General features: G+C 35.4%; 1 protein-coding gene across 4 annotated transcripts in view; it reads left to right on the top strand.

The window, feature by feature from the left end:
• LOC100882367 (discoidin domain-containing receptor 2) overlaps nucleotides 1-20,450 on the top strand; it is a 275,352-nt gene that overhangs the window by 191,273 nt on the left and 63,629 nt on the right. For all 4 annotated transcript variants that reach the window (XM_076530135.1, XM_076530133.1, XM_076530136.1 and 1 more), the window contains exons 7-8: nucleotides 101-408; nucleotides 17,132-17,339. In XM_076530135.1, the coding sequence (XP_076386250.1) occupies nucleotides 101-408; nucleotides 17,132-17,339 (516 nt within the window). The remainder of the gene's footprint in view (nucleotides 1-100; nucleotides 409-17,131; nucleotides 17,340-20,450) is intronic.

Below are 20,450 nucleotides of genomic sequence, written 5' to 3' on the forward strand. Positions count from 1 at the left end.
TCCACCGACCGTATCACAAGCATCCACTAAACTGTTCGTCGACTAGAAAGTATTTACAACAGATATCTAACAATGACTTTCCACTTTGACCTAACCACAGATGGCGTGGTATCCTACTCGATGCCCCAAGGTGATAAAAGGGGTAATGGATGGGAATTCTTCGATGCCACCTACGATGGACACTGGGACGGTGAGCTCCGCCGTGGTCTGGGTCAGCTGACAGACGGCAGAACTGGACCCGATAACTTTAAAATGGGATATTATGATAACGATCGGAACCAGGGCTGGGTTGGTTGGAGAAACGATACACGTGGACAGCCGGTCGAGATCAAGTTCGAATTCGACAAGGTTAGAGAGTTCTCGGCCATACACATCTACTGCAACAACCAGTTCACCAAAGATGTTCAGGTTAGTCATTTATTTGTTATTCAATATTTCATTGCTCTTCACTCTATGTTTTAGTCAGTTGTTATTCGCTTTGATTATACATTTTCATATTACTTTTTAATTTTACATATTACTCTTCATATTGCCCTTTTACACATGTGTGTCTAGCACATATGTTCTAGCACATGTTCTTATCTACTGAACATGTAACATTGCAACACAATTATCGCGAAAGTACAACTGGGTTTATAAAAGGTTTCATAAAAAATCATGAGTGAAATTAAATAATGTATAACATGACGATATCACGTATGTCACACATGTCACATATTTCACTCTTCTCTAATTGTCTAATATCAGAATTATACCTATGTCCATAATAGTTATTGTGTTTTGTAAAAACTTTATTTATAAAAGATCATGAATAAAGTCAAAAATGTACAACATGATATCACACATGTCACACATGTCACATATTTCACTCTTCTCTAAATGTTTAATATCATAATTATACCTATGTCCATAATACTTATTGATATGCTACAAACAAAATTTGAAAAGATTTTAAAAATGTCTTTCAAAAATGTCTTTTAAAAATGTCTTTCAAAAATGTCTTTCAAAAATGTCTTTTAAAAATGTCTTTCAAAAATGTCTTTTAAAAATGTCATTTAAAAATGTCTTTTAAAAATATATTTTAAAAGATAGAGAATGATGTTTCGATGCGTTTATAAACGCGTTAAAGTATCAAATTCGCAAGTCCATGTCAATAGCCCCGGAAATGAAGACAAAGATCGAATCAAGCAAGGGGGTAGGTTTCACATCTAATTACGTATCCACGCCTCTGCCAACGTAAATACAAGGGAAGCGACGAATCGTTTACCCTCGCTTTGGCGACGTTATTTCTCAGCCCCCGCAAGGAATGCACAAGCAGCGTCGATCAACAGGCTCACCATCCAACGGTTGTTCGAGATCCTTTTACCGTCACCTCCTTCTTGATCGTCTTCCCAGGGAGACGATTCTTCCCCCTTATACCCCACGGTTGATTGAATATTCCAGCCGATGCTTTATCAGCCAGACGCCGTCTGAATATAAATACAATCTGAAACGGTAATTCTTGCCGGCTCGATATCTTCCTGCGCGACTTATTGCCCAGATCGAGGAATATCACTTGGCTGCAGAATAATCACTGTTATTATGACCGGCTACTTTTAGACGCGAGCTGCTTTCGCCTGATGAAGCAATCTATTTTATAATGTACGTATAATTTGTGGGGTATTGTGTAAAGAGGAGGTTAGCATGAATATTGCGAAATATACTTTGGAATGTGTACGTTGTAACATACACATAGCATATGTAATATCATACATATGTTGTAACATACACAGAGCATATGTAATAACATATATGTGTTGTAACATACACATAGCATATGTAATAACATACATACGTTGTAACATACACACAGCATATGTAATAATATACATACGTTGTAACATACACACAGCATACGTAATAATATACATATGTTGTAACATACACATAGCATATGTAATAACATACATACGTTGTAACATACACATAGCATATGTAATAACATACATATGTTGTAACATACACATAGCATATGTAATAACATATATATGTGTTGTAACATACACATAGCATATGTAATAACATACATACGTTGTAATATACACATAGCATATGTAATAACATACATACGTTGTAACATACACATAGCATATGTAATAACATACATATACGTTAGAACATACATACGTTATAACATGCACATTACATACGTAATAACATACATAAACGTTTTAAATTCCATTAAAACCCCATTAATATATTAAAAGTCAATTAAAACCTCATCAATACACCAAAAGTCGATCAAGACCGAATTAACGTAACAAACGCCGATTGAACCCTTCATCTCCCAATCCGAATACCACGGATATTTTCCTCCGCCCCTAAAGAATCAGACGTCTGAATATACGTTAATACTACTAAAATAAAAAAAAAGAGACCATGAAAATTTGAAACACTCCATGAATGTTTTTAATATCGTCAGGGGCGTATTTAATGCCTCGCGTATTTTTCCAATTAACGGCTCGCGGACGAATTAAATAAAACTTTCCTGTCCCTTCTGGGCTCGTCGCGAATGCATGGCATTTCGAAGCGGGACTGAATTATTAACTGCCACGACGCGTTATACTGCCGAGGGAATTTATTTTAAATCGCGACGTTGTTAATTCATTCTGATATTTATTCAACTTCGTATACGTCGCGTAGAAAAATTCTATCGTCGGATATCGTTATCAGAAGAATTAAATGGAGAGAATACCACTTTTAGTGGTATTTTCGATGAGAATGAAACAGGTGATATGTGATATCAATGCCTAATATAAAACTGTATTTAGTGTGACACTGTATGAAGCTGTATGAAAGTGTATGACACTACATGAAGCTGCATGAAGCTGTATGAAAGTGTATGACACTATATGAAGCTGCAGGAAGCTGTATGAAAGTGTATGACACTATATGAAGCTGCAGAAAGCTGTATGAAAGTGTATGACACTATATGCAGCTGCATGAAGCTGTATGAAAGTGTATAACACTATATGAAGCTGCATGAAGCTGTATGAAAGTGTATAACACTATATGAAGCTGCAGGAAGCTGTATGAAAGTGTATGACACTATATGAAGCTGCATGAAGCTGTATGAAAGTGTATAACACTATATGAAGCTGCATGAAGCTGTATGAAAGTGTATAACACTATATGAAGCTGCAGGAAGCTGTATGAAAGTGTATGACACTATATGAAGCTGCATGAAGCTGTATGAAAGTGTATAACACTATATGAAGCTGCATGAAGCTGTATGAAAGTGTATGACGCTATATGCAGCTGTATGAAGCTGTATGAAAGTGTATAACGCTATATGAAGCTGCATGAAGCTGTATGAAAGTGTATAACACTATATGAAGCTGCATGAAGCTGTATGAAAGTGTATGACGCTATATGCAGCTGTATGAAGCTGTATGAAAGTGTATAACGCTATATGAAGCTGCATGAAGCTGTATGAAAGTGTATGACACTATATGAAGCTGCATGAAGCTGTATGAAAGTGTATGACGCTATATGTAGCTGTATGAAGCTATATGAAAGTTTACGACACTATATGAAGCTGCATGAAGCTGTATGAAAGTGTACGACACCATATGAAGCTGTATGAAAGTGTATGACACTATATGAAGCTGCAAGAAGCTGTATGAAAGTGTACGACACTATATGAAGCTGTATGACGCTGTGTGAAAGTGTATGACACCATATGAAGCTGTATGAAAGTGTATGATGCTATATGAAGCTGTATGACGCTGTGTGAAAGTGTATGACACTATATGAAGCTGTATGAAAGTGTATGACACTATATGAAGCTGTATGAAGCTGTCTGAAGTTATATGAAGCTGTATGAAGGTGTACAAAACAGTATAATACTCCATCGAACTGTATGAAGCTATATCAAACTGTATAGAGATGTATGAAGCAGTATGAAACTGTTTGAAACTATATAAAAGTGTATGAAGCTGCATGAAGCTGTATGAAGGTGTACAAAACAGTATGATACTCCATCAAACTGAAGCTCCTTAATATTACAATACTCTAGTACCTACTGTAAACCAGGAAGTTTAAAGATTAGAAAATTATATAATTTCAAAGTAAAGTTCTGAAATCCACAACACAACCCCCCTGACATCCCATTTCCGTCCAATAAGCAGTATAACACAAATTATTCACAGCTAACTTAATCGCAGAAGGGAAGATTCACACATCGTTCGTTACATTCCGACTATAATAGCAAGTATAGTGTCGAGCTTGCGGAAATGAGGTTGCGTTATTCGAGGCATTCTTCGTTCCAACGTCGGCCAATAATTCGATCCCCTTGTATAATTTCCGTTTCGCAGCGATTTCGCGACCCTTCCGCGTCGTTCGCGTTAACTTCGATAATGTAATGCAAATACATCCGCTCGCTTTCAAGCCCTCGTTTCGATACGAATACGATACAGAAGCGGACGATCGCGGCTGGCATGCGAAATCGTCCCGACGATGGAATTATTTCCGCCCGCGAAATAAAACTGCCGATTGCTGGATCCAGCGTCAGATTTATACGCGATTATCAGGTTTTGTTTTCGATTTAACGTTTTGCATGTGAAGGTATACGTGTTAGACCTCGTAAAGTGATTTGCTTGTAAAGAAAATGAGAATTGATGTTCATGTAACATCATGTGAGGTTAAAAGCATATGTACATATACATTATAACAGGCAAATGAACTTGATGTTTAATTTCATTTATTTAGTTGTATTTATTATATAGCGGACTCATCCCTTTTTGTACTGTGACATGTGTGATTTTGTGTCCACATATGATCCTCGTTAAAAAATGTTTTAATAGACATAGATATATAATACATTCATGTGCACATATGTACAAACATCAATAAATATATGTGCATACGTACATCTGGACATATTCATAGATACATATGATTTTACATACATGTGTAGAGTCATACGTGTATTCATATACATATACGTACATACATGAACACATACAGATACATATATGTATAGATACATGCATACATATATGTATGTATACATATATGAATATACATAGATACATTAATTGTATACATACATAGATATGTATATACATATATGTTCATATGTGGTATGTGTGATATATGTAGTACATGTAACATACAAGATAGTTGAAAGGTAAGTCGACCCTTATAAATTAAACTCGATATAAGGGTTGATCGATAATCGTCACTGACATTAATTATTCAACATACAGTTATAACTGGATGATCATCAAACTCTAAAATTATCACAATCATAGAAAATATTAATTTCAATTCAGTAAAATTTTAACACACCTGTCTGACACGGGGGATGACAATTTTAAATCCGTCCTCATCATTAATGCGCTTAGATGATAAAATCACGATCGCGTCTCCGTTAACGAACAACAAAAAGTTTCCGTAAATCACACCACAGGTAATTATAATTTAATGACAAGTTCGAAAAAAGAAGAGCGGAGAAGTTGCAGTAATCAGAGGCAAAAGCTGACCGAGTTTCCCAGTTAGTTGACCCGTCGGAAGTTAAACCTCAAGAAAAAAAAGGCGAAGCCCTTTAACACTTTCGCGGTGCTTCTCGCAGAGTGCGGACGTTGAATGCGGAGGCTTCGATATAAAGTCACGGAATCTCTAAGTAACAGGATCGCTTTGTAATTTCCTTGTGTACCCCCCATGGAATGTTTGACATCGTAATTTAATAAACGTAACGACCGAGACGTCGGGCGAGTCAATTTACTTAGCAGACTCTTCGCCGAAGAAAACGAGCAAACGTTTGATAAGATTTTCCGCCGCGTTTCTGACACCGTGTAAATACATACTTTTCCTTATCCGGATATCCGTCTCGCAGTTACAGCTCGTCAAAGTGCATAAATTTCCTTGATTGCATCTCGGCCCGATGCAGCGGACCCGGTTTCGTGTCAATTTTATTTACGAATGCTCTTTTCTACTCCATTTCAATTTCGCCGGTCGCGTTCCTTTGATGCCGGAAGTCTACCCCGCATTATGCAGCAGACTACCGCCTAATGGCCGAAATCTAATTCGCTGTTTCAAACTGCGAAGCTTGTTTTTTATGGCGAATTATACTAAGCGTTCGACTGGTTAAATTTTGAAATATTTATTTTAATATTAGGGGTACCGAAAAGTAATCAAAATTTCTTCGATGATTTCAAAGTTTTTCTATGAAAAATCGAAGGACTTTTTTTAAGAAGGGAACAATTGCCTTTACGCTGGCAAAAAGCGTTAGAAAGTGATGGAAATTATTTTGTTGATTTAAGATGACTTAAATAAATATTTTTCGCCAGCAAACAAAATTTTGATTACTTTTCGATACTCCTAATACTTTGACTTATAAGTTCGTCACTCGTGTTACACTTCAGATACAATAAATCAAAATTAGAGTCGAGAGTTTACTATCAATAATTTGTATAAACAGGGATAATAACATTGCAATTTTCAATCTACGTTTGTGCTAATAAAATAAACATTGATAAATTACCGTAAAAAAGAAAGAGAGCAATATCCGAATATTAATGTAGGAGAAAGAGCCGAAAGGAAGGACGATTATAAACGCGAGGACGTTGGTCTTTGACGTCCCTGTGAACCGCCATGCTGCCCTCTTCGTGGTCGCGTTTCGAAACAGAAGCACCGAAGCAACCGATCGTCCTCCGGATTCCCTTCCACGTCGCCAGGTTTTATACACAGAGTGACCCCGACGCTGGTTGAAGCTTTCGCAAGCTCATAAACCGGAACCCCGAAGCACAATGGCTCTGTCGGGGCTTTTGCCCGTGGCACATCTTTGATATCCAAATAACATTTTCCCCTTCGACGGAAGCAGCCAACGAAACACGCCGGCTACGGGCGATAATAGACTGCGATACGAAAATGCTCACCCCCGCCCTGGAAACAACCCGTCGAGTGTTTCGTTGCCAAAAGGGGCGGTTCTGAATCGGGGATAAAAAGGAAACGTCATCTTGAGACACGAAATTAGGATCGTGAAAGAATCCCTTTGCCTTTTAATTATTATTCGATGGGGTGGTTTTCTTTGGGACATCATTTGTTGAGGATTAGGGAAATTTTTAGATCACAAGATTCACTTTTGCACTCGAAGGTAATTTGACTGTTTGCAAACAGCAACTTCAAAACTTTGTTAAAAAGTTAAATGAATTATTTTGAGGTTATTATTTCTCTACTAACACTTTGCGCTCGAGGGGCGCCACTTAGGCACCATTCGATTTAATACAATAATTTAAAAGAAGCATTATTTAATTATTTCTGTAGTAGTGCTTATGCGATGTATGAACATAGTGAAATAGACAGTAGTGGAAATTATAAGTAAACAAATAATAACTTCAAAAGAAGTCATTTAACATTTTAATTAATATTCAAAGTTGCTGTTTGCAAACAGTAAAATTGTCTTCGAGTGCAAAGGGCTAATAACTTCCACTATTTTTTGTTTCATTATGTTTATACATCACACGTGTCATATTATAGAACCAGTTAAAAAATGCTTATTTCAAATTATTTTATTAAATAAAATGGTGGCAAGGGGTTAATATATTTAATATTTTATTAATTTATTATTTGTCAAATTCTCAAAATTCAATCGTGGTAAAAACAAATGTAAAATGAAACAAAGACGCACGCAAGAATTATATTCCATATAAACACGATATTATAAGACAACCTAACCTCTTAACCTATGATTTCTTTCGTCAGATAAAGCTAGCTATTACAATGCTAAGACAAATAAAAAATCTTCGAATGTAGATTGAAAATATGTGAACTTTTCGTGTATAATGTTTCGATATGCATTCTGAACAATAGTACTGTATTTATATTTGGACATTTTATGAAAAATAAAGAAAACGTTTATGTTAACTGTATGTGATACGTCTACTATAATAAATACATCTAGATAATATAAATTGTCTAATTGTTATATAAATTGTCTAATTCAATTGACAGTTAGTATTTGTGATGATATGGTATGCGATTTTATAGCCACGAAGCATTTTGTTCTAATAAATCGCAATATAATTGAAACGTTCGATCTGTCTGCATGTGGAACACGCGAACAGTCTATATTTTCGGTATCAGCGATTTCACGGTCGACTACGATCAAGCTGACGATATTTTATTCCCTTGCGAACATAGGATGGACGAAAAAAATCATCGGGACATTTCGACGTTTTTTTCGAGGCAATTAATGCCCGAAGATCGACAAACCGAGCGAGGGTAAAAAAAGCAAAAATTTCGCCTCGTCTAGGAAAAAAAGCCCGTTCACCACGAAACGCAAACAGCAGCCTCACCGTCGAAAAGCGCGATTTCGCTTCGTTTCAATGGTGGTCGCTGAGGTCTGCCTCTAAATGGCCGCAATGAGCGTTTTTTTCGCCGTTCAACCACGAAACGCGCGATTCGAAACGTATCAAGGGCCACGATACTCTTTTTCACTGCTACCTGGATGTATACTGTGGTATGTGGAATAAAAATATCGGAACTGTCTATGCGTAACGGTGTTCAAACAAATTAGAAATTGCGGCTTTTCTACGCAACGCCATTTTTCACAAAAATATGTACACTGAAATTTAACTCGTTTAGGGTAGATTCATTTTTCAAACAAACACGTGGAACGAAATTTAACTTGTTTAGAATGAGTAATAAATTTTTATTAACCCTTAAATGCATGATTTTCTAATTTTACCAAAAGTTATCAACTAACAAAATACCTTGAAAGCGGTTGATTCAAATTAAAACGAACAGATGACGCTATTGTGTATTTGATTGGTGTGTTGCAGATATGCAACACTACTCATTGCAGGTTTCCTACATTTTGTAAATAATTTATAAGATTAAAACTGGTATGTTGCATTTATACAACTATATGCGTTTAAGGGTAATTCTTTTTATGCGATCTACATTAATTGTGAGATAACCTGTATAATTCATGAATTTTTTTTAAGTGATCGTATGTTGAACCTCAATGTCCATAGGGGTGATAACAAAGATCTTCATGCAGAGTTAAAATAGAGGACAAAAAAATGATCAACAATTTTTATAGAAGGCTGAATTAAAAGAATAGAAACACAAGACATTTTTTATGAAAAAAAAAAAATAGGAAAAGTTGTGTCTTACAATTAATATCACAATTAATATTGAAAATAGTTGCATTCCTCCTTTGCTCATGAATTTTTTCTCATATATTAACAAATAATAAATAATTAATAAATACTAGAATATTGAGTTTGAAAACTACTAAAATATAATTAAAGCATTAAATCAATATTAGTCAAAATAATTAAACTTTTCAGTGTATAATTAATTTTGACAGTGACGTCAACATACATATTGAACGTCAAAAATTTAAAAAATTTATTGGTCGGATATTCGATACGCTATCTATAAATGTCGAGGATGATCGCCGTTGAAATATTCACAGGGTACAATTATCGAAATGATTTTTTGATGAACGAGAATACGCGAATCCCTGATTAACATTATACAGTTTCACCGTACGATTTAGCCTTATTGATTGAAAGCCGAACACGTGCCCCTCCTCGCGTTGCAAACCACCCCCGGTTCCCCAAATCCATCGTTGGAAACGCGCGAAACACTGGGAACGCTTTTATCCAAATCAAAATTCGGCCACTCCCCATTTATGGTACTGTTCAATAATCGCCCATGCATATTTCACAGCACGCACGGCCAAATCTTTAAATGCACTATAGCGCAGAGCGAAATACTCGCGCGAGCTTAAAGCGGATTTTGTGCCGCGGACATCAACCTCTAACGCGGGGGCTTCCGAGCTTTTACGAACGAACTATTTTTCGAAATCGGCAGTTTTCGTGTGTAAGTTGTTTGTAATGTGTTGGGGATCAGCGGGTTGAAATTGAAAGATTTTTAGAGGGGTACGCTATAATATTTTGGAATTTTTATGGTTACGGAATGTATGCATTTCTTAATTTTTTATATTTATATTTGGAGATTTCTGAAATCACATATTTTTTAATTATTGAGATTCTATGTTACTAAATTTTCAGATTTCCAAGTTTCCTTAATTGCTAAATTTTCAAATTCTAAAATATCCCATTCCAACCCTCCTATTTGCAAAACACCCAATTCCAAATTTCTCCAATTCCAAAATCCCCTAATTCCAAATTCACTAAATTCCAAAACTCCCCAATTCCAAGACCTTCTAATTCCAAAATCCCCAAATTCCAAAATTCCCCAATTCCAAGCCCCCCTAATTCCAAAATCCCCCAATTCCAAACCCTCCTAATTTCAAAATCCCCCAATTCCAAAACCCCCAAATTCCAAAATCCTCCAATTCCAAAATCCCCAAATTCCAAAATCCCCCAATTCCAAGCCCCTCTAATTCCAAAATTTCCCAATTCCAAAATCCCCAAATTCCAAGCCCCCCTAATTCCAAAATCCCCCAATTCCAAAACCCCCAAATTCCAAAATTCCCCAATTCCAAAATTCCCCAATTCCAAAATCCCCAAATTCCAAAATCCCCTAATTCCAAGCCCCCCTAATTCCAAAATCCCCCAATTCCAAAATCCCCAAATTCCAAAATCCCCAATTCCAAAATCCCCCAAGTCCAAAATTCCCCAATTCCAAAATCCCCCAATTCCAAAATTCCCCAATTCCAAAATCCCCCAATTCCAAGCCCCCCTAATTCCAAAATCCCCCAATTCCAAAATTCTCCAATTCCAAAATCCCCAAATTCCAAAATCCTCCAATTCCAAAATTCCCCAATTCCAAAATTCCCCAATTCCAAAATCCCCAAATTCCAAAATCCCCAAATTCCAAAATCCCCCAATTCCAAAATCCCCCAAATTCTCAAAACTCCCAATTCCAAAATCCCCCAAATTCTCAAAACTCCCAATTCCAAAATCTCCAAATTCCCAAAATTCCGAAATCATCAATCATTAGCCCATTAAAAATATATCCATATTTATGATATTACACCCCTTCGAAAATAAAGAAATTCAATTGTTTCGTGTGATGACATAAACTGAAACGCGAGAAAAGAACGAAGTGTACCTTTATAAAATGTGACACCGGTGTGCTTCAATTGCGTGCACTTTTATATCGATTTCTCGGTGCAATTCAAAACACAAAGCAACGACATAGACGCGTTCGTCCAACGAATATTGAAACAATATACTTTTCTGGGAAACAATATACTTTTTCAGCGTGAAAAATAACGATTGAACTCTGATACATTTTTCATCTCTCTTGCTCTGTTTTGTAATCATTCGATCTTTCAATTAACACTCTGTAGAAGTGGTTCTCAATCTTTTTTTGTGTACATCACATTTGTTACATGCGTCATATTACATATGGTACATATATGTATTACATACATGCGTTATGTACATACACTGCGCACATACATTCCATATATTACATACATTACTCTATTATAAAACACACCTTGTAAATTTTCTCATTCATATCAGTGAAGGGTTTAAACTGACTCTGTCACCATTCAACCACGTTTCAAACGAAACAAAATAATTATAAAACACTATAAATTTAATTTGCAATGGTACCTAATATCCAAAACATTCGAATGAAGATCCAGAAAAATTCTGGTATCATTCGAACAAGACAATCGATAAAAATTTCGCAGGGAGTCGTGAAAACAAACAGTCGCCAAGTTGTCCCAATTTCGTCTTTGGAATCGCGTCCAATTAAAAAGCAGCCGCAAACGATCGAGGAATCGTCGGAGGAACGGATAGAATGAAGGCACACGGAAAAAAAGCTGTAAACGAGCCGTAAAAACGCAGCCCGGTGGAATCGTTGCGGAACAACTTCAAAACGTTTACACACACGGTCGCGTTGTTATGCCACCGATGGGAACGAAATAATGTTGCTCTTTGAGCGTAAGTCCCTGTTTGCGCTAGGACTGTACAGATACGTTTCAACGAAACCATTTCCAGGGCTGGGGAAAAAAAAAGAATAAAAGCCTCGGCTTCGCCGAAAGCTCCATTTCTCTCCGTTGAACCGTACTGTAAAAAAGGGATTTACTTCCAGATCAGTTATTGCGCTTCATCCGGTATATTATATCGGATAAGCCGCGTGGCTTCCGTCTCTGCATCTGACTTCTGGCCCCCGTGTGTACATACGTGTACCGCGGTGTTCAACAACTTACTACGTTCAACATGGTAACGCTTTCTTTGAACGAGCACGTGTTTCACTATTTTTACTCTTTTTTATTTTCATGCTCGTGATTTTGATGTTTTCAAATTTTTTTCGGGTCATTTTCATCTTCAGAGTTATGATTCTGTAGAGACCTAGATTTTTAGGTTAGCTTCCACTTTTTTTAAATTTTTAGTTTTCAAATTTGTTAATCTGCAAGTTTGTAGATTTTTGTGTATTCTAATTCGAAATTTTTTTTGTCTATTTTCTACAACTCTATGTCTCTATGTCTCCTAGGTTTCACATTCTAAACGCAGCTTTTCAAATTCATCTGCAGCCCTTAAAAATTCAGTAAAACAAACATAAATATTAAAACAGCTACCAAGTATTCAAAAAATTGAAACGGAGAATTTGCTAATTGAAAAAGAACTCGGTGTACATTTCCGTGTACGTGTAATACCGATCTCACATATTTCATAATCCAGCCGATTCTTCTTTTATTTTTTGACTTGTATACAGATAGAAATATAGTCGTCGCATCGATGGAAGGATGAAAATTGAAGCGATCGAAAGAATAAAACCTGCGAACGACTGCGAGGCTCGCTTTGACAAAAATGTCGGTGCAAAAGTTAAAACGAGCGAACGAGAACCAATTGAGTTTCTAGCGAGATTGGTTGCCGAGAGATAAAATTCAGCGTGAATAATAATGCAGATTGTTTGACATCGCGGACGTTTAGAACGGCTAAATAAACCGTGGAATAATTTTCGCCTCGAATAACGCCGAACAATTTGCATGCTACACGAATGAATTGAGTTATACGATTTTCAATACTATTTTAATAAATTCAGTCCTCTTCTTTTTCTACTTTATAAATCCGTTTGGACATTTTCGATGTTCTATGAAATTTTTGCTTTTGGAATGTGCGGAGAAAGGACTATTTTATTTCGGAGAAATCGATGGATTTTTTTGTGAATTTTCGTGTTCTGAAATAATGAGAAATAATTTTTGGAAAAATTGGTCATGGGGAAATATTTTCAGGCATTCACTTTGATTTATTATACATTAAGTGAATAATTGGATTCTTTTTAAAGTTAAGACATTTGAAGAGGCTATGTAGCTTGAGATAGTAATTTTTACTGTATTAAACATTTTAAATAGAACAAACAGTTTAATTCTTTTTTAACCTAAAGAAGTTCCTGAAGAGGTTATGTTGTCCATGAAACAGTAATATTTACTGTATTAATTATTTTAAATAGAATAAACAAATTCTTTTTTAACCTAAAGAAGTTGAAGAGGTTATGTATCTTATGAGACAGTAATTTTTACTGTATTTTCATTTTAAATAGAACAAACAGTTTAATTCTTTTTTAACCTAAAGAAGTTCCTGAAGAGGTTATGTTGTCCATGAAACAGTTATATTTACTGTATTAATTATTTTAAATAGAATAAACAAATTCTTTTTTAACCTAAAGAAGTTGAAGAGGTTATGTAGCTTATGAGACAATAATTTTTACTGTATTAATCATTTTAAATAGAACAAACAATTTAATTCTTTTTTAACCTAAAGAAGTTCCTGAAGAGGTTATGTTGTCCATGAAACAGTAATATTTACTGTATTAATTATTTTAAATAGAATAAACAAATTCTTTTTTAACCTAAAGAAGTTGAAGAGGTTATGTAGCTTATGAGACAATAATTTTTACTGTATTAATCATTTTAAATAGAACAAACAATTTAATTCTTTTTTAATAAAGAGGGTCCTGAAGATATTATGTTGACCATGAAACAGTAATATTTACGGTATTAATTATTTTAAATAGAATAAACAAATTCTTTTTTAACCTAAAGAAGTTGAAGAGGTTATGTATCTTATGAGACAGTAATTTTTACTATATTAATCATTTTAAATAGAACAAACAATTTAATTCTTTTTTAACCTAAAGAAGTTCCTGAAGAGGTTATGTTGTCCATGAAACAGTAATATTTACTGTATTAATTATTTTAAATAGAATAAACAAATTCTTTTTTAACCTAAAGAAGTTGAAGAGGTTATGTAGCTTATGAGACAATAATTTTTACTGTATTTTCATTTTAAATAGAACAAACAATTTAATTCTTTTTTAACCTAAAGAAGTTCCTGAAGAGGTTATGTTGACCATGAAACAGTAATGTTTACTGTAATCATTATTTTAAATAGAATAAACAAATTCTTCTTTAACCTAAAAAAATTCCTGAAGAGGTTATGTTTTGTACAGTAATTTCAAGTCTAATAATCACTTAAAATAAACAGAAAGAAAAGTACTCTTCCTAACCTAAAAATCATTCCTGAATTAAAAATTTCTCACAAAGGAGTAATGTAAGAAACTTCCTATTTAAGAGTAGAAAGAAAAATTAAAAGGGTTGATAGAAGTTTTATGAGGATCGAAGCCATACGACACTTTGGCGGATACAGAAACGACGGGACATCGATAGCAGCGGATAAACGCCTCTCCCGTCACCGGGATATCGTTTCCGAGTCCCATCGGGCTTGAAACGAATCTTTCGTAATTGGATTTACATGACGCGAATTACGATAACGAAATCTTCGGGAGCCGATTCGACGGATCTGCTCCAGATGTTACCCCGCGGTTGTGACAATGACGTTATCGACTTTCGGCTTGTACGCCCGCCGCATCCGTTGAAAGGAAGTTTTCCTTCGACGGATAATTCGATAGCCGGCGAAATGTCGGATATTTGCTCTGTGATAACGGCGCACACACGTTTGCATAACGAAATGAACAAAAATCGATCTTACGTGTCTTACGGATTACGCGGTACTTTTTAGGTTAGAAAGTATATCTCAAGTTTTTAGGTTAGGAAATATTCAGTTTCTTAGGTTAGAAAGTATTCATTTTTTTAGGTTAGAAAGTATTCATTTTTTTAGGTTGGAAAGTGTACATTTTTAGTGTAGTTATATTTGTGGTTATTTAAAGATGAGTGTAGTTAAAATTAGTGACATGAGCAACTTGCATAAGTAATTAATATTGTTGGAATATTAATGCTCCCAAAATTCCCAACTCTTCAAATCCCAAAATTCCCAAGTCTTCAAATCCCAAAATTCCCAAGTCTTCAAATCCTAAAATTTCCAACTCTCCAAATCCCAAAACCCTCACAAGCTCAAACCCCAAAATTCCCAACTCTTCAAATCCCCAAATTCTCAACTTTCCAAATCCCAAAATCCCCATCTCTCCAAATCCCAAAACCCTCACAAGCTCAAACCCCAAAATTCCCAACTCTTCAAATCCCCAGATTCTCAACTTTCCAAATCCCAAAATCCCCATCTCTCCAAATCCCAGAATTCTCAAATTCTCAAACCCCAAAATCCCCATCTCTCCAAATCCCAAAATCCTCAAATTCTCAAACCCCAAAATCCCCATCTCTCCAAATTCTAAAATCCTCAAATTCTCAAATCCCAAAACCCTCAAAACCCCAAACCCCAAAATCTCCATCTCTCCAAATCCCAGAATCCTCAAATTCTCAAACCCCAAAATCCCCATCTCTCCAAATCCCAGAATCCTCAAATTCTCAAATCCTAAAATCCCCATTTCTCCAAATCCTAAAATCCTCAAATTCTCAAATCTCAAAACCCTCAAAACCCCAAACCCCAAAATCTCCATCTCTCCAAATCCCAGAATCCTCAAATTCTCAAACCCCAAAATCCCCATCTCTCCAATTCCCAGAATCCTCAAATTCTCAAATCCCAAAACCCTCAAAACCCCAAACCCCAAACCTAAATATCCCAATATTCCCCAAAAATCCCTAAATCATAAACTAAACCTCCGACCCAATATAAAATCAGATCTACCCTATCTTCCAGGTGTAAAACTTTTATAAGATTCTCAAAAATCATATATGACTTCCCTCGCTTCTTTTACATCCCATGCATCGTATTTTACTTTTTTCCTAAATCTTCTTCGGTTAGAGAAGGTTTTTGAGACGACTCTATCCATCAACGTCCTACTTCGTCTGTGTTTGTTTTATTTAATCTATACGCAGCCTTGTTTAGCTTTCCGCTGTGTTTTACCGCAACCACGATCAATCTCTTCGTGGTAGCCGCAAGACTGATGAAAATGGATCTTCCTTTCGCTCTGCTCTCGTTTAAGATTCTACATATTCTTTTTTTTATACGGAATGCATCAAACTCGATTTTTTTAGATTCTGATTTAATGTGTTGAGTTGTTGTATTTAAAAAAATGAATTGTTTATTTTTTGTTCTGTTGATTCTTCATGGTATTATTGTTGTGTTGATAGTATATTATATAGGATTAATTAAAATTAGTTAATTAAAGTTGATTATGTATTATGTTTATAATTTATACTATTAACATATTAATTAAAAATGTTGTACAAGTGTTTTTAATTTTTTAAATCCTTTATCTTATGCGACATCAATGAAAATCAACTAGTGAAACATTTAGTAACAAATAATTCATTTGTATTAATTATGTATGACATGTTAGTAGAAAATTAATATATTCTAACAATATTTTTAATCTTTTTGCTATTTAGCATATATAACAATACAAATTAATTAGTAAAAGTCTAGCAACAATTATAGAATGCCTTAATGTTTCATACATACATGGCACAACATATCAATGCTTCATATATGTATATTAGAAAATATTAATGTTTGACAACATATCAAAATACGAAATTTTTCCTCAAACTTCAAGTAACAAATTTACATCAATATAATATAACTCTAACTATTTTCTCTTCGCAATATCATATCAAACTACCAACGTCCAAATCATCGCTGTAATAGAGAAGCAACCATTTTGTGTTTCCTATAATGAAACCCAGTCACTGTTTGTACATTTCGAACAACGTTGTTCTAGCAATGTTACAGGATTACGAATCTCATGTTACGTAACATGTTGGCCCGCTAATATGGTGTTTAACTTTATGTTGCAGGTGTTCTCCCATGTAGATATACTGTTTAGTATAGGAGGTAAATACTACACGGGAGAACCTATCACGTATACCTACATGGAAGACAAAATTTTCGAGTCATCGCGGAATATCACTATCAAGCTCCATCATCGAGTTGGCAAGTACGTGAAATTGAGACTTCACTTCTCGGCCCGGTGGCTTATGATCAGCGAAGTGACTTTCGATTCTGGTGAGTGGACAAAACTTTCTTAAAAATTGTTTTATATGAAACCTCTTTTTGAAACTTCCTATACGTTTTTAGTTAAAACGGGTGTTCAGTGTGTATTCACTTAAATAATTATACAATATGTGTACACTTAAATGGACATACAATATGTACGTACTTAAACGAACATACAATACGTACGTACTTAAATGAACATACAATACGTATGCATTTAAAATAATTAATTTAACATTTACTTAAAATGAATATGCAACACGTAACAATTTAAACGAGTACACAAGACATATACAGTTAAAGCGAACATGCAACATGTATCCACTTAAATGAATATACAATACGTATTCATTCAAAATAAGTACGCAACATGTATCCACTTAAATAAATATACAATACATAGACAGTTAAAATAAATATGCAACACGTATCCACTTGAAGGAGAATACAAAACGCATTCATTTAAAATAAATATGCGAGTCGTATCTTCTTAATTAAATATCCAATACTTCGCTAAAATACAGAGTGTCTCACAACTAGTGGTCCCTGAAATGGGGGGTAGCTGACGCGATTCTGAATAAGATTTCCCTTCGCAGAAATGGGGTTTGAAGCTTCGTTTTTGAATTATTAAGAAAAAACACGGACCCATCACAGCGCGAGGATTATTACGCGTTGGACTACTACGCGTCGGATATCCACGCGTTGGATTACTACGCGTTGGATATCCACATGCTGGATTACTACGCATTAGATTACCACGCATTAGATTCCTACGCTTAGAATTACCACGCGTTGCATTATTACGCGTTGGATTACTACGCGTAGAATATGCACGCGCTAGATTACTACGCGTTGGATATCCACACGCTGTATTAGTACGCGTTGGATCACTACGCATTGGATTACTACGCGTAGGATTACCACGCGTTGCATTACCACACGTTGCATTACTACGCGTTAGATTACCACACATTAGATTCCTACGCTTAAAATTACCACGCGTTGCATTATTACGCGTTGGATTACTACGCGTAGAATAAGCACGCGCTAGATTACTACGCGTTGGATATCCACACGCTGTATTAGTACGCGTTGGATTACTACGCATTGGATTACTACGCGTAGGATTACCACGCGTTGCATTACCACACGTTGCATTACTACGCGTTAAATTACCACGTATTATATTCCTACGCTTAGAATTACCACGCGTTGCATTATTACGCGTTGGATTACTACGCGTAGAATATGCACGCGCTAGATTACTACGCGTTGGATATCCACACGCTGTATTAGTACGCGTTGGATCACTACGCATTGGATTACTACGCGTAGGATTACCACGCGTTGCATTACCACACGTTGCATTACTACGCGTTGGATTACCACGCATTAGATTCCTACGCTTAGAATTACCACGCGTTGCATTATTACGCGTTGGATTACTACGCGTAGAATATGCACGCGCTAGATTACTACGCGTTGGATATCCACACGCTGTATTAGTACGCGTTGGATCACTACGCATTGGATTACTACGCGTAGGATTACCACGCGTTGCATTACCACACGTTGCATTACTACACGTTGGATTACCACGCGTTGGATAACTACGCGAAGCTGCCGTTCTCGCGTCTGCGCACGTGTAATCCTCGCACTCTGATGGGTCCGTGTTTTTCCTTAATAATTCAAAAACGAAGCTTCAAATCCCATTTTTGCAAAGGGACATCTTATTCAGAATCGCGTTAGCTACCCTCCATTCCAGGGTCCTACACTAGCTGTGAGGCACACTGTTCATTTGTTTTAAATATGCAATATTCATCTAAATTACTTATACAAGCAGTTACTTCAGAACAAAATTATCATAGAATAAATAATAAATAACCTTTGGATGAGATCTTTGTTAGCAATAAACTAGAATAAATATTTAAAAGAAACAACCCTAAATAACTGTAAGCACATGTCTAATTGTAAACAATCTTCCCTATGACCATGTTACTCAACTATAATAAAAATATTTAATGTACGAAAATATTTAAAGATGGCCAATAAATATTTAAAGTAGTAGAAACAGTGAAATTGTACAAGTAGCTTTTAATTTAGCAATAATTTAGCAACGAGAAATATGTCCGAACGGTGCAGATGGGGTGAATGGCGAATCGAGGAGTCGTTTTATTTTAGCCGTAGCTCTCGCCATATTTTTCTTCCACGCGAACAGAACCGAACCGGCTCGATACGAATTACGAGCGTTTCGTTTCAATAGAAATCAACTTGTCCGTAGTCTGAACAGAGACACGAAGAATAACGACGTTAGACACGGGGAGAAAAATCGCTTTATCAAACGGGAAGATATAAAATCGTAGAGCACGTCGACGTTTCGCTGGGTGTCCTCGATCGGGCTGAATACAACTTCCGGTCCGATTTAACGCTGCATTCGATGAAAATCGTTTCCTCGGTAACTTGGCTTAACACGTTATTTACCGTCATTCTTTCGTTTTCTCGGATAAACTGAATTTACCGAGTCAATCATGATCTTCGTTGAGGCACGACTGTTATAAAATCCTGTTAAATTAATCTTGTTAAATAATACGGTACGAAGAATTTCTGGAAAATTTATCTCTGTGAATGTCGTACGATCTGGCAAATTTATCTTGATGAAAAATATTGTACAGAAAGAGGCAAATTAATCTCTTAAGTAATATTGTACTGAAATGTTCAGGTAAATTGATTTTGTTGAATAATATTTTTTTAAATCAGTTCAGTCAAATTGATTTCATTAAACTTCATACAAAAAGAGACCAATTAACCTCTTAAATAATGTTTTTCAAAAATGCTCAGTCTAATTGTTTTCATCAAACTTCATACAAAAAGAGACCAATTAATCTCTTAAATAATGTTTTTTAAAAATGCTCAGTCAAATTGTTTTCATCAAACTTCATACAAAAAGAGACCAATTAACCTCTTAAATAATGTTTTTTAAAAATGCTCAGTCTAATTGTTTTCATCAAACTTCATACAAAAAGAGACTAATTAACCTCTTAAATAATGTTTTTCAAAAATGCTCAGTCTAATTGTTTTCATCAAACTTCATACAAAAAGAGACTAATTAATCTCTTAAAT

Source organism: Megachile rotundata, chromosome 3, assembly GCF_050947335.1.
Source record: "Megachile rotundata isolate GNS110a chromosome 3, iyMegRotu1, whole genome shotgun sequence".
Lineage (NCBI taxonomy): Eukaryota > Metazoa > Arthropoda > Insecta > Hymenoptera > Megachilidae > Megachile > Megachile rotundata.